Genomic DNA, 13,965 nt, shown 5'->3' on the forward strand with positions numbered 1-13,965 from the left:
GCCCCTGGTGCTGTGGGAACATCTGCTTCCTCTATTCTAACATGACATGCTTCTTTATTTAGCAAGATGTAGCAGTGAAGGGCACATACATGGGTGTCTAGCTACTGCAGAACATGGGAATCAGTGTTCAGGCTGGTCTGTCTAGTGGAGTCCTCCCACAGCCAGTCTGCTGAGATTTTTTTCCAAATAGGCTCATCACTCCTCTGTGTTGTGTGTCTCCTTGTCATAAAATTATGAATGCCAAGCTAGCCAGAATACATACTTTATTAGGCAGAGAAAATACTGTCCAGAAGAAGAAAAACACCAAAAATAAATTTCTGTCATACATCGATTCCTCTCACACGTCATAGGAAGGTCACTAATACAACAAAGAGAAACAAATATTTCCAATCTGACCACCAAGAATAGGCTAGATGGTTGCTGTAGCACGGTCAAAAAGCGTGGCGCAGCTCGAGTGTTGTTAAAGCAGAGCATGATGGTGCTTTCGGTGAGCACATCTGAGGCAGCTTCCTTACTCTCCACACTATGAAAACACATACAAGAGAGGCAGGTGGCACTGTAGTGGGGAGGCAAATCAGCAAACATGAGGCATCAAGAGTGAATAACATCAGCCAAAAAATGGTGGCAAATACACAAAGAAGATCAGTTGCCTAAATGAAGATAAGCTTGAAGAGGTGCCTTGGCACAAGTGCAGCCTTAGCCGAGTGGTTAAAATCTCCTGAAAGAGTCAGAAAGGGAAGGCAGCGGGGGTCGGCTTTTGGCAGCTTGTTCTGACCGGAGCTCGCTGTATCAGTTTGGGGATGATGGGACCTGTTCCACTTTTTTCCCACGTGGAGCTGCTGTTATAAGATGGCAGAAAACCCTGCTGTGCTTATAACACACACATCCAGCCCCTTCAGACTTTCAACATGACACAATCAGACTAGTACATAAACATGCAGACTTATACAAAGGCAGAACTTTACAAAGTCATGCAGATGGAATGTTTTGATATTTCTGACTCTTGATATATTTAACCGGCTGGCCTTAAGTCTATTTTTATATGAGGGGATTTATAGGGAACTACCATAACTCAGTCTAGGCCATCGTGATGGGCTGGAAAGTGTGCTCTTGGAAAACATAACCAAATCAGTCTCTTCATGAGGGAAAAAAAAGAATGAAGGGACTTTACAAAGCTAAATATATCTACTTAAGAAATGTTTCCTTGGATCTCTTGAAATTCTCTATGAGAACTGGTCCGTGTCTTTTAAGGAGGTAGCCTGATCCACACTTAATTACACTAGAATCCTAAGCTTCTCAACATTTTCTTTTAACACTCAGGAAATAGCTTGAAGACTCTCTTTGTTTTATATGAGGCGTGTCGTGTCTTAAATGTAGTTTGGGAAATGTGCTTAATACAGCTTCATACAGCATACTGATGACAGCGAGAAGTCTGACACCGCTCTGTCTGATAAATATAAGGCAGGAAATGTTGATTTACAAAATCCAGCCTGGCTTGGTCCAAAGGTGAGAAAAAGAAGCCTTCCAGCACCAATTAAAGCCTCACTAATGAACATGTTAAGGCAATATGTTAAATCCACTGATTCCAGGGGTACGAGGTAAGATAGGAGTGGACGTTTGTTAGCTTGACGCTCTTCTTACACACAGGACCATCTGAAAGAATAAAGCTATATCATCCAATAGAGTTTAAGGAGTGCAGATAAAGATTAAAAATAAGTGGAAATAAATGTGCACTTTGCTGAATACATGTGTAACTATTGGAAACTGTTAGTTAAAAATAATGAGCAAACAGATGGGTACAAGTTAGGGATAGATGGAGGAAAACTATGTAGCTACAGCTGTGGAATAACAGGTTAAAAATGGCTAAAGAGTGGAAATAAAGCATTTATGTAATTATTACAGTTGAGGATAAATGTGACATAATATGCATAATTCCCACATTTTCATTTTTTACTTTTGTTTCCTAAAATTTGAAAATTTTGAGATTAACATGAAATAATCAGTTTGTATTTCTCAGTTTTCTATGACTATATCTCTTGAACATGTCAAACTCTTTGTGTCTTTTGAATGACTATGGTTCAGTAACCATTCAATTTAGGTAGATACACGGAAATTATATCACTGAGGGAGCAGGGGTTTTCCCCTCGTAGGTGAAAGTTTTGCTGGAGGAGGATTTGGGGAAAAATATTATGCTGTTTAATTGCTGTTTATGCATCAGAAACTGTTCGGTATACTATGTTTTTTGCATTTGCAGACAGTTAAGATAACAAACAATGGAAATACTGTTTTTGTGCACAACTGTGATTATTTGTTAGCAAAACTGATAAAATAAATTGATAATACCTGAAACAGATTCATAGCAATTCAAAGCCAATAGCTTTAAGTTATACATAACCAGGTAAAGTTACTGATATTAAATCAAATATTTAGGTAAAGAATTGAACTAAAAAAAACAACAACTTTAAAATAAACATTAACTTTATAAACTGAAACTTATGTATAAAGAGCTAAAACTTGGAGTGGTTGAAAAACACAATCATTATTTTGCCAAATTTATTGGAAAATGAAAGAATGGTTTGATGTTTCTAGCTAAACGTCACAGATGGTGTAAGCGGTGGACGCCTGTCTAAGTGGATCAGTCTTAATAGCTTTTCAAATAAATGGTCAACACACATAGTTGATAAATACTAGAGTATGACTAATGTTTTGGATCAGTTGCTAAAGTATTTGCTAGAAGAAAGTTAGGTTGAATGAGCAATCTGGTTTCATCTATAAAAAGCTTTAAAAAACTTTAATATGCTTATATTCGTTTTTGTCAGCCTTTATATTACGTACAACTTTTATTTTGTACATTTAGTGTTCGTATGGTCTTCAGAAATTAGCTGTAATATGTTAAATAGTGAGTTTTAATGGTGCTGATAGGCTAATGTTGTTGCTAAACATTTCGAAATATAAAATTATTCCTTTAAGAATATCTTAAGTGAAGTTGTTTAACTTCACAATTAACTTGTTTTTCATTCACTCTATGACTCAAAGTATTTTTACAGTTAAATCACAAAATATTCCACAAAAAATCACTTTAAGGATTATTATGGTTTTCCCTTTTAGTGCATTGGCGTATTTGAACAGCTCAGCAGACAAATTGGTTTGAATATATAGTCTAATCACAAAGAATGATTAAACTTACAAGACTGGATTTTCCTCTGTTTACTAGACTAGTTTTATATAAGAGATAATCATGGTGAATGTCTTAATTCTACCAACACAAAGATGTAAACTCAAGCACGACTGATGCGAATGCTCATCCATGTTCTGGCAGTGAGAGACACGCTGACCCCACAGCCCAGACATGAACAGCATCGTGCCGCATTGCTGCAACCGAATAGGCTTTAGGAGGACGTGGTCCCTGCTGCGGAGTCGATCTCACAGGTTCTCGTTGGTGTCGTGTTGGCACTGGCTGTCGGTCAAGGGGTTCAGGAAGGGCAGATCCTCACCGCAGCCCTGCAGCTTCAGGACCCGACTGCTCAGATCCAAACAGCACTATGAGAGGAGTCACATGGGGAGACATAATTAGTACGCTAAATATTTAACCACAGGTGGCCAATCTTGTTTCACAACACACATGAAAAGTTGGATAGTTTATTGCACTTAATACCTCCAGATATATTTCAATTTAATAATCTAAGATGGAAAATTGTGTGTATTCTTAAATTCTGCTAGAGTAGTTTTGCATGATTCATATCCAAAATAATCAGCTTCTGAAAAAAGCAGCTGTAGGTCCCTTCCCTCTCCCTATACGCCAGTTTTCTTCTGATCAGAAGCAAAGTCGGTGTTGTGGCTTCTGAACTCAAAGCCAGAGCTGTGAGTCTTAGAAACAAGTTTGGAACCCCATGGCAACCACTGGTCACTATGGAAACAATGCTTATTCCCCAACCAGTTGACAAGTCGTTGCTGGAGGTTGCCAGCAGTTGCTAGGTGAAACTGGTCACAAAGAGGTACAGAGTGCTGCATAAAAAGAAATCTCATTAATTGCTTTGGTTCCTAACAGAATGCTGCAGCCTGTAGGTCACATGGAAGATACAGGCTTGTCTGCAACTACTTGCCATCTCTAAAGTAAAAGTTGCACCTTTTTAAATGTCTTGGTTGCAGCAGCAGTAATCATAAGGTCTTCGACACAGCACTGTTTTTGCAACCACTCGCCAACTGGTCAGGGAATATACTTTTTTCTCTAGTGACCAAGGCACAAAAAGGCAAAGTGGCATCATGTGACACCCCTTCGATGAGAATGTATTGGCTATTACTGGGTTCAACAAATGAAATTCAGCTGAAAGTAAACCAGGAAGCTGCATTTTGGGCACAGATTTACTCCATCTTTGATATGACTTAAGTCAAAAATAGACCTGGAGGGCAACCTGTGGAACGTTTCTGAAACAGGCCCCCGTATTTTCGGCATGATTAGCTCCATTGAGTGGGTGGAGACAAATGTCAGGGGTGATTTGTGACATAAAGATAGCAGCAAGCGTGAAAGGAAAGGTTAACAAGCTGGTAGTGAGATCTGCATTAATCCAGTATCGAACTTTATACGGTGTAATGGGAATTATACCATAAATATCCATTTATTTTGTTGTGTTTTTATTGAGTAATTTGCTTCATTTTTCTGATTCTTCTGTTGTTGGTTGACCATAAAGCCTCCCTATCATTGAACTTGATTATGTCATACAAGTTGAAAAATGAATGATAATGAATTGAAATTTAAAGTGCAGTCTAACACTTTCTCTATGAAAACAAAAAGACTTGGAACATTGATTTATGAAAGCAGGGATGTTTTATTCTTCGTCCTTCTGTTAAGCAGCTTTTATATTACATTTGTGCTGGTGCAGGTCATTAATCACAATTACTAACACTGCTTATGAATATTTGCAGGGAAAGCTAAACACCGGAATGAGCTCGGAGCTAAAATGTTCATCTTACCTCACACAGTCCTTCAGGGCTGATCTACAAAATAGGAGCTCATGTTCTTTTCACACCCTGAAGTCTCACTTTAATTAGATCTTCCAGGAGATAACTAGTTGCCTGATTATGTAAAGCTGAAATAAACGAAGGACTGCTCTCAAACTGCCAGCTTGTCTTGTGATTGGATTTAGATGTCATATTTCAAATGTGAATATTAAACATTTCACATCACAGAATGTCCAGAATCTCCTCATGTGGGATTTATCTGCACAGCGGGCGCCCGATTAAATGCTGTGCTATAAAAACAACACGACCCTTATGCAATAAGAACCGGCATATTTCCCCCTTACATGTTCAGTTCTATGAGAATATTTCTTCTTCTCCTCTTTTTGGTTATTTAAAGCTTTGTGACCATTACAGCTTAGCTGAGTCTGTAAAAGGCCACGCACACATCAAAAGATGCGATAAGGCTCACAAAATATGAGAAAATGAAATGAGGATCTTACATTAAGTTCCAAAAGAGTCTGCAGACCCAGGCACAGCTCGAACGCCTCGTCCTCTGAAAGGGAGGAAAAGGAGGAGAGAGATAAGGGCAGAGGGAAGAGAAATACATAAACTGCATTTCAGTGCATTTTGTAAGCTGCTTCCATTTCTTAACACCTCATCTGAAAATGCATTCATTAGCCTGAATCCAGGTTAAGTCATCAGCATGCTCCATATTCATCTGTGTTAATGAGCGCTGTTAAGCATATGTACTTGTGTGGGTGGTGGCAACGTGAGAATTTAATGCACACGAAGGACCCTGGATGCAGGTATAAGGGATTTAGAGTCGGTGGAGAAAGTCCACAAAAAATACAATAATAACAGCAAGCGGTCTTTTTTTTGTCTGTGTGAGGACTGAATGTTTTCACAGCAAGGGAAAGGTAAGTAAAGTAAGAGCAATTGCATGACTTAAGGGCTCTAGATTAACTTTAAAGGAACATTTCAACATTTACAAAACAGATTCTAGCTCCTTGCAGGGACTCAGATGAGAAGACTAATAGCTGCATGCTGGAAGCAGCGTTTTTAGTTTTAGATTTAGTGTAGCTCTGTCCAAAGGTAACAAAATCCACCTAAAACCACCCCTGAACCTTTTATAAAAAAAAAAAAAATGAAATAAAAGTAACTACTACTTAGTTACTACTTACTACTACTACTTAGCTGTAGGCTAAGCTTGTAACAGGGTTTATTTAAGGTTATCTTAGACCCCAGTCACAGGAAGCGACAGGTGTTTGCAGGCAAGTTTTCCACTCAAACTACTTTGCAACAACGGCAAAGTTAGGAACAAGGTTAGGATTCATGTCAGTCTGTATGTTATCTACAAAGCTACACCAAGGAAACTGTTGAAGCTGTTTTGAGAAGCTAATGCATTTACATAAGTGCTGCAGGAAATAACAAATTCGGTCTACCACTCATTTACACATTTGTCCTGACAAACTCAACCCACCATTGGAGTGGGGCTGCCACTCTCACTATGGTTTTCTTCAGATCATCAGGTAAGTAATCCAATAGCGGGCGCCATATATCCAAAAAAATATCATCGTTGCCACTTAATTTTGCACTCAGTCTTTCCATTGGTAAAACTCTAAAGATTTCTTTATACCACTGAGTTATTGTTGGTGGTTTTTCATTAATCCAATTGAAAAGAATACATTTTCTTGCCAAAAACAATAATTTACATAGTAGTATATATTTGTTTTTATCTGGAAATTTGTTCAGAATTGACAGCCCCAATAAATACTGAGATGGATCTTTTTGTATTCTGCTTTTAAATATACCTTTTAATTCTTTTGTTACACAGAGCCAGAATTTTGAGCAAGTCCAAAGACAGTGCAAGTAGGACCCCGCCGCAGATTTACATTTAATACATTGTGCAGACCTGCTCGGATCAATTTTATTCAGAAAAATAGGCGTTCTATACTGTCTATGTAAAATTTTATATTGTATTTCTTTAAATCTGTTACTAAGCAATAAAGAATGCACAGATTGTATGCACTCACTCCAGGCATGATCATCACAATGACACTGGAGGTCACCCTCCCAACTCCTAATCAGTTTTCCAATATTATGTTTGTTTAAACCAGAGATGGGCAGTACTGTAATCCGATTACTTTTTTCAAGTAACGAGTAAAGTAAGGGATTACTATTGCAAAAACGGTAATTAGATTACCGTTACTTTCCCGTAGGAACGCTGCGTTACTGCGTTACTAAAACCGTGATTTTTTTTGTGAGAATGTCTCATGACAGTGATGTAAGCGAGTGCTACGTTCGTGACAACAGCTGTGTACAGATCAACAGTGGATCATATATCGAGTGCGGGAGAGAGTATGAGCGTGCAGCGTTTAAAGCGTGGAAGTACTGACCTTTAAGTTTGATTCCATAAAAAGTGACAAAAACATTAGTGTCTGTTGTGCTGGGAAGAAAACTTCTTTTTACAGCGAAAAAAACCCCCTAAACTTCCAAGCAAGCATCGAGTGCGCAACGACGTAATGGGAAATTCACAGAGAAACTCGCGGATTCTTCCACCTGCACCAGGGTAAACCTCCGCCTAAAATAGAGCAACAGGACCGCTAGTCTTTGATTTTATTTATTTTCTGCTGTGTTTCACTTGCATCTATTTGAAAGAGTGAGTGTAAACACACAAAAAAAATATTTTATGTGCTGGAATGTGCAGAAAATAGGTTTAAATATTAAACAAATTTCTTCCAGTCAGAGAATGTTGCATATAATTAAATTTTTGCTTGATGCATAAAGTTAAAAGATTAAAACTAATAAAACAAGTTTTAAAAAGAGACTTTTCCATTTGATTACATTTTGTGTGATGGATTATGCAGAAAAAGTAGAATTGGGCTGAAAGATCTATCGCTTTATCACCTCTTCAGGTTGTAAATCGTGTTTTTAAAAAGTAACTAAGTAACTAAGTAATTAAAGTAACTTGACCAACACTGGTTATAACCTTGTAGTGTATTGTAAAACTGTCTTTTAGTACTATTATCTGCATTTAAGTGTAAAAAGAAATTTTCCATGGGTCCTAGTTGCATTGTATTGTGCAAAGTATCAAAACGTGAAGTAATTAGGTGACGAGCCTGTAAAAATGCAAAAGAAATCCATTTGATGTATTCCATATTTCTTTTGGACCTGCTCAAAAGACATACAAACATTCCCATTAAACACATCACCCACCACACATATTCCTGCACCAAACCATCTCTGAAATATTACACTTTTCATTCCCGGTGTAAAGTGCCGATTATTTATAAAAGGTGTTAGATAACTCAGTATAGGATTACTTTCAGTGTATTTATTCATATCACGCCATGTGTTTAAGTAAGTATCAATCATTACTTTGTTATGTTTTTTAATATATTTACTCACTAGTTCGCTTAGGAGATTAAATGGCGAACATGTCCAGGCTTCAAGGGGATTCTCTGTCTCTTTTAGATATGCGTGGATCCATTCATGTATAACTCTACTTTGACATGACCAGTTATACAGCAAAATGTTAGGAAAGGCAAGACCCCCTTTATCTTTGGGCAGCTGTAACGTTTTCATACATAATCTGGGTTTCTTACCCCTCCAAATGAACTTTGACAGATCTTTTCAATTTCTTTTACAATTTTTTTGGTAAGAGTTATTGGGAGCATTTGTAAGGGATATGAAAGCCGTGGCAACACGGCATTTCTATTCCTTAAAAACCATCGTGCCAAAAGTTTAATAGATTTTGGTGAAATTTGCTCCACACTTACCTCCACCCACACACGTGAGACCTTCAGTTCTCATTTATTGGCATCAAGAGTTCATACACAGCTAATGTTATCCAGTTTAAGTCAGTGGTGAACTTTAAAAATCTTGAAATGGTATTCATGATTTCACTGTGATATTTTTACCTTTAATGTAAGCTGAACACTGGACTCTCTGTGTTCCCAGCTGCAGCTGCAGCTCCGTCACCGAGCTGTTCACGTCGCATGGTGAACTGGCCTGTCTGGGCACCAGTCTAGCAGCACACACAGAGACACACACACGACGACAATGAAGAATATCTTCATCAGTCCAAAAACAGCCTTTGTGGGTGTATCATGTCAGTACACCTACCTACAGCAGCTTCACCTCACAAAAACAAAGTGCATCTGATTTTTATTAAAATGTCAAAGGTTGGTGCTGCTGGGATTTTATTAACTAGGATCATAAAAAGCAACAGAGGAGCAGATTTTCACATTCACGTACTCGCAGACAAACACTTGTTTACGATTTGGAAAATGAAGTTTGCCGAATTAACGATCAAACGTTTTTTTTCCTGTGTAGCAGTGGAAGTACTGAAAACTATCACTGAAAAAAAATCTTCAAATCGAGAGGATTCAGAGGGAGGTTCTGTAGCCTCTGCACTCCTTCAGTCTGTTGTACAATATCACATTTTAGCAGCAATACTTTTGACACAAATATAATTCCAATACATAAAATCAAGAGAAGCACCAACAGTTGCGTTTAAGAGTGAATGTAAGAGGATTTCCACATGTGTAATGCAAAGACAAGTCAGAGGATTGGGACTAAAATATGTAGCCTTAAGAAAACCGCTCATCAGTGAGGCTAATCAGAAAAAAAAGGCTTCAGATTCTTAGGGAACATAACTTTTACCCTGTTCCAGAGTGATTGGCTCATCAGGGAAAGAAGAGAAGTCGATGACATGATGCTCCCAGCATGCCTGGTGCTTAATGAACAAGCCTGTGGGAGCAGTGTTATGATCTGAGGTTGCTTCAGTTGATCAGGTTTAGGTTCAGCGATCTAACTACCTGAATAAATGTATGACCATGTTCTTCCATCAACTTTTTTTCTTCCCTTATTCCTATAACAATGCAAGAATTCACTTGGCTCCAATTATGAATGAGTAGTTCAGGGAGCAAGGATTGAGTCTGGACCATAACCTCACTGAGTCTTTGGGATGTGATGGAGAAGTCTTTGCATTGAGGTCCAACTCTCCCATTATTAATGCAAGAGCTTGGTTAAAAAAAAAATTAATTAAACTCTGACAGAAATAAATGTTGCGACATTGAAAAGGCCCGTTAAAGCAATGCCATGGAGAATTACGCCGTCATTAAAGCTAAAGATGGCCCAACAAAAGAATCTGAGTATGTGCTTTTTGTTTTTTTTAAACTGTCTCTCAGCGCTAACCACATTCTACACAGGCATGCGGGTATTAACCTGAACTTTATCCACATTTGGCAAACTCATGGTGTAAACGGCTGCACAATATTTGTAGGGATAAAATGTAACTTTGTTATAGAACTGACTCCTTACTTTAAAATGGAAATGATTTTCTTTTTCTTAAGGAAAATTACGAAATAGCCACCAGAAAAAAAAAGATCTTTATTATATATTTGAAAGTTTAAAGACGACATTAAGATCACATTTTTAACAATCTGGAGAAACTTAAGAGCTTTATGTTGTCATTCAGATTTCTCTTTAAAGCTCATTTATTTAAATCTACTTCTTCTGTGAAGTGTCCTTTCTTCTATCCTTGGTTACTTTTTTAATCACTTCAGTATTTGTACTGAGCTGATGTGTTTCTCAGAATAAATTAAGATGCTAATATTAGGTGCATGTGCAGTGAGTGTTTAGAGTGTTTCTTACCCCAGCCTCTGACAGCAGGAGGTGGAGATGTGGTTGTGTTGGCTGCCGGTGTTGATGGATGCCTTGACTTCAGTCTCGCAGCACTGTGGGGAGACAGAGGGGTGATTTTTGGTGTCACAGTGTTATTTTTTACTGCTTCATTTTGGGACCAGTGCATGCAAGGAAACCAGCCAGCATGAACAGCACATTAGCACATTAACTATGGAGAGCGTATAAAGAACGCTGATCTCTCCTGTTTTGAATGAATCTTTTTGGCTGCCATATGCTCACGACTGCCAAACTGAAAAAGTACTTTCAACTCTCAATCAGGTTGGGTTGTGCAAACAAAACAAATATTCCAGTAGTGGAGTATTTCTAACTCCACTGTTGTTTTTTGCTATTTTGTCTGCTTAGCTTGCTCTGTACTGACTCTCCGTTGCTGCAGGTGTTTAGCTTTTTCATACAGTTAAAAATAAACCACCCAGATTATTCTTCATTACCTCCATTACAGGTCTTGAGGTGTTAACCATTAGCTCTATATTAGACTCAAATTGCTGACAAAAGATCTCAGTTCCTCAGTTTGGACAATGATTTTTTTAGAAACATGCATGGAGTGCAGATTTAACACATTGGCCAAGCAACTCTCTGTGTGGAGAGCAAAGTATTTGATGTGGGGGAAAATATACAGTTCACAAACTAATATCCTTCAAGTTAGAACAACAATATGAAAATTAAAAATTATTATTCATTTTAATATCATGTTCTCAGAATTCCAAAAAACAAGTCATGGCCCCCAGTTTTTTTTCCTAGGGGCCTTAATTATTTTTATTTTTTTTCCAGTACATATGCCACTTTGAAAGCACATGGACCCACCAAAGTCAGAAGGACAATTTCCCAATTTGGGAAATAGGATCATTTGATTAGAATTTGAACCTAACTGCTCCAGCTGTTGCGCCAATTCTTTAAGATGGTTAAAAAATATAGTGTTGTTCTATTGTTTGAGTTACTCTATATGGACAAAAGTACTGGGTCTCCTATACATTGCACCTGCATGCGCTGCCTTACAATGGAAACCTATGTCAAGACGCTGCCAGCACAATTCCTTATGCTGATATTAATGCCACAGAAAGTTTGCAGTTACTGAGTAGGCAGAATGCGGGTGGCTTTTATACACTGTGTGCACCTCAACACTGTGAAACCCCTCACTGTACATGATCTACTGTTTAATTACTGAGGTGCTACTTTGCAACAATACCATTTAAAGTTGATGGTGGAATATCCAGGAGGGAAGAAATTTCACAGACTTACTTTTTGCAATGGTGTAATAAGCCAGCAGTTAAAAAGGCTACTGTAGCTTAACAGTAGCTAGCTTAGCAGCTTGGGTCAGCTAACACATCTGATAAATGCATAAATGTTTATACATGCAAGAATAAAATAAGAAAAATATCATGTTATTATGTGCCCAACAAAAATGCAAATGAGTTAATTCCCAATGTATCAATATAGTCTTTTAATCATCAAACTTTTGTCCTGAAAGTACATGTTACATGCTAATGTGAGGTTTGCCCTAATTAACATTGACAGCCTGTTTTATCTCATATTTTCTCAGCTGCTTGTAGTCCACTTTAAGCGCTTTTTTGTATTTTCTTGTAGTATTTATGCTAACCTAACTCACCTGGCGATAGATTTATATTATTACATAGATTTATATGAACAAAGTTGCATCCTATACCCACCAAAAAGGGCATTTAAGTACATTTCCTTATCTGATTTTAAATCCAGAGTTTTACAGTAGCAATGCAAGCAGGCGTCTTTTGGCCCAATTTCCACTGACATTTGTACTTTTCTTTATCTCACGGGTGCCCTGCTGCCTGCAGGGCGCCTCATGTCACAAAGACATGTTTCATCTTTTGCCAGCAGATTGTAATGGTTTATTAGAACTGCAGTCTGCAAAGGCCTCTTCCCATTCAGCATCCTCTGAGGTGATTTCATGCAACATGTCCATGTTTATGGAAAGAAAGCAAAGTACTGGATTAATGAGGTACATACAGAACATATGGCAGCTCTGCATGTCAGAAGCAATGTGCTGGCACCACCCCCATAAGTGAGCATCAGGCTCTTTTTAGGTATTTTCCACCATAAGATGCAGATATATATCAAAGATTCTCGGTGTATTTATAAACAGATTTACTTTCAGATCAAGTAAAGCTTTAGTAGCAGAATCTTTGGGCAATTTCCAGTCATCAACAATCTGAAATATAGTCATCTGTTTCATCTCTCTTACAAATCTAGGACAGTCAGCTTGAGAAAATAAGGCATTTAAAAACACTCGAATGGTTAGTTTCTATAATTTGCTGATGTTTTAAATAAAAGTACAACTAAAAATACTCAGTACAAGTTCACAGGAACACAACATCCTGCATTTTTTAAATTGTATCTTGTAAATAAGGAGTCAGTATTTTAATGTCATGAAAAGAGAGTCTTTCTGTTTTAGATATTGGACATATTTTCAAACATCCAGTGTTCTCTTGTCCTTCTCTCCTCGTTATCTCCTTTATAAGTCAATACCTTATCTACTTGACCCGAGGATATTCCCCCATTTGGAAGTAAACACGTTGATTTTCCATTTACCTTGTTTTGATCCCTCTCAGTCTATGCAGACCGAGCTGACTGAGCAAGGCTTCTTTGTCCTCACTGGCTTATCAGCAGACCCACAAACCTGCTCTTTTGTCTCAGGCCGGTAGTGCAATAATCCCTCCCCATCCCTGAGGTTTAAAAATAGCAGCCAAACAAGTAACTAAAGAACACTTTGCATTTAATAAGTTGATGATAAAACCCAGCAAACGCACACCGAGTAATGGGTGAAAACGCTGAATCCACTGAAAAAGTGGACTTAGAGAAACTGTGTGATATTCTCCCACAGGGATGAGAAGCTGTTTGATCTCTGTATTGATTTCTTTCAAAGGATAAAATACAGTTATGTCCTTGGTGTTATGCATGGCCACAATTCTCCAAAATTCGCGTAAAGAGTTCAGGAGGCCGGCCACGAAGGAGGCCGTGGCGGCAACAACCTCGTTTAGGAGGGCGGCCACGACGGCGATGACGACCAGCCAGCAGCCTAGAAAACGGCCAATGAAGATGAGGTGCCAGACGCGGACCGGATGGTGGTGTGCCAACAGTGGAACCAGGCACAGATGAGGAGAAGGAAGAGGCAGGACCCGCTGAAGCCTCTGGCCCCCCAGCCGACGTGGCAGCTGGTGTGGCATGAGGCTGGACGGGCTCCTCGGGCCCCCCAGCCGAAGAAGCAGGAGGCTGGACGGGCTCCTCGGGCCCCCCAGCCGACGTGGCAGCCGGTGTGGCATGAGGCTG

General features: G+C 38.6%; 1 protein-coding gene across 2 annotated transcripts in view; it reads right to left on the reverse strand.

Moving 5' to 3' along the window:
- Positions 1–275: 275 nt before the first annotated feature.
- nrip2 (nuclear receptor interacting protein 2) overlaps positions 276–13,965 on the reverse strand; it is a 55,269-nt gene continuing 41,579 nt past the window's right edge. For both annotated transcript variants that reach the window (XM_080887585.1, XM_080887586.1), the window contains exons 3-6: positions 10,618–10,700; positions 8,880–8,986; positions 5,460–5,512; positions 276–3,540 (exon numbers count right to left, since the gene is read on the reverse strand). In XM_080887585.1, coding sequence (XP_080743711.1) covers positions 3,424–3,540; positions 5,460–5,512; positions 8,880–8,986; positions 10,618–10,700 — 360 coding nt within the window. In that variant the 3' untranslated portion in view covers positions 276–3,423. The remainder of the gene's footprint in view (positions 3,541–5,459; positions 5,513–8,879; positions 8,987–10,617; positions 10,701–13,965) is intronic.

This window comes from Rhamphochromis sp. 'chilingali', assembly GCF_963969265.1.
Source record: "Rhamphochromis sp. 'chilingali' genome assembly, chromosome: 7".
In the NCBI taxonomy this organism is placed as follows: domain Eukaryota; kingdom Metazoa; phylum Chordata; class Actinopteri; order Cichliformes; family Cichlidae; genus Rhamphochromis; species Rhamphochromis sp. 'chilingali'.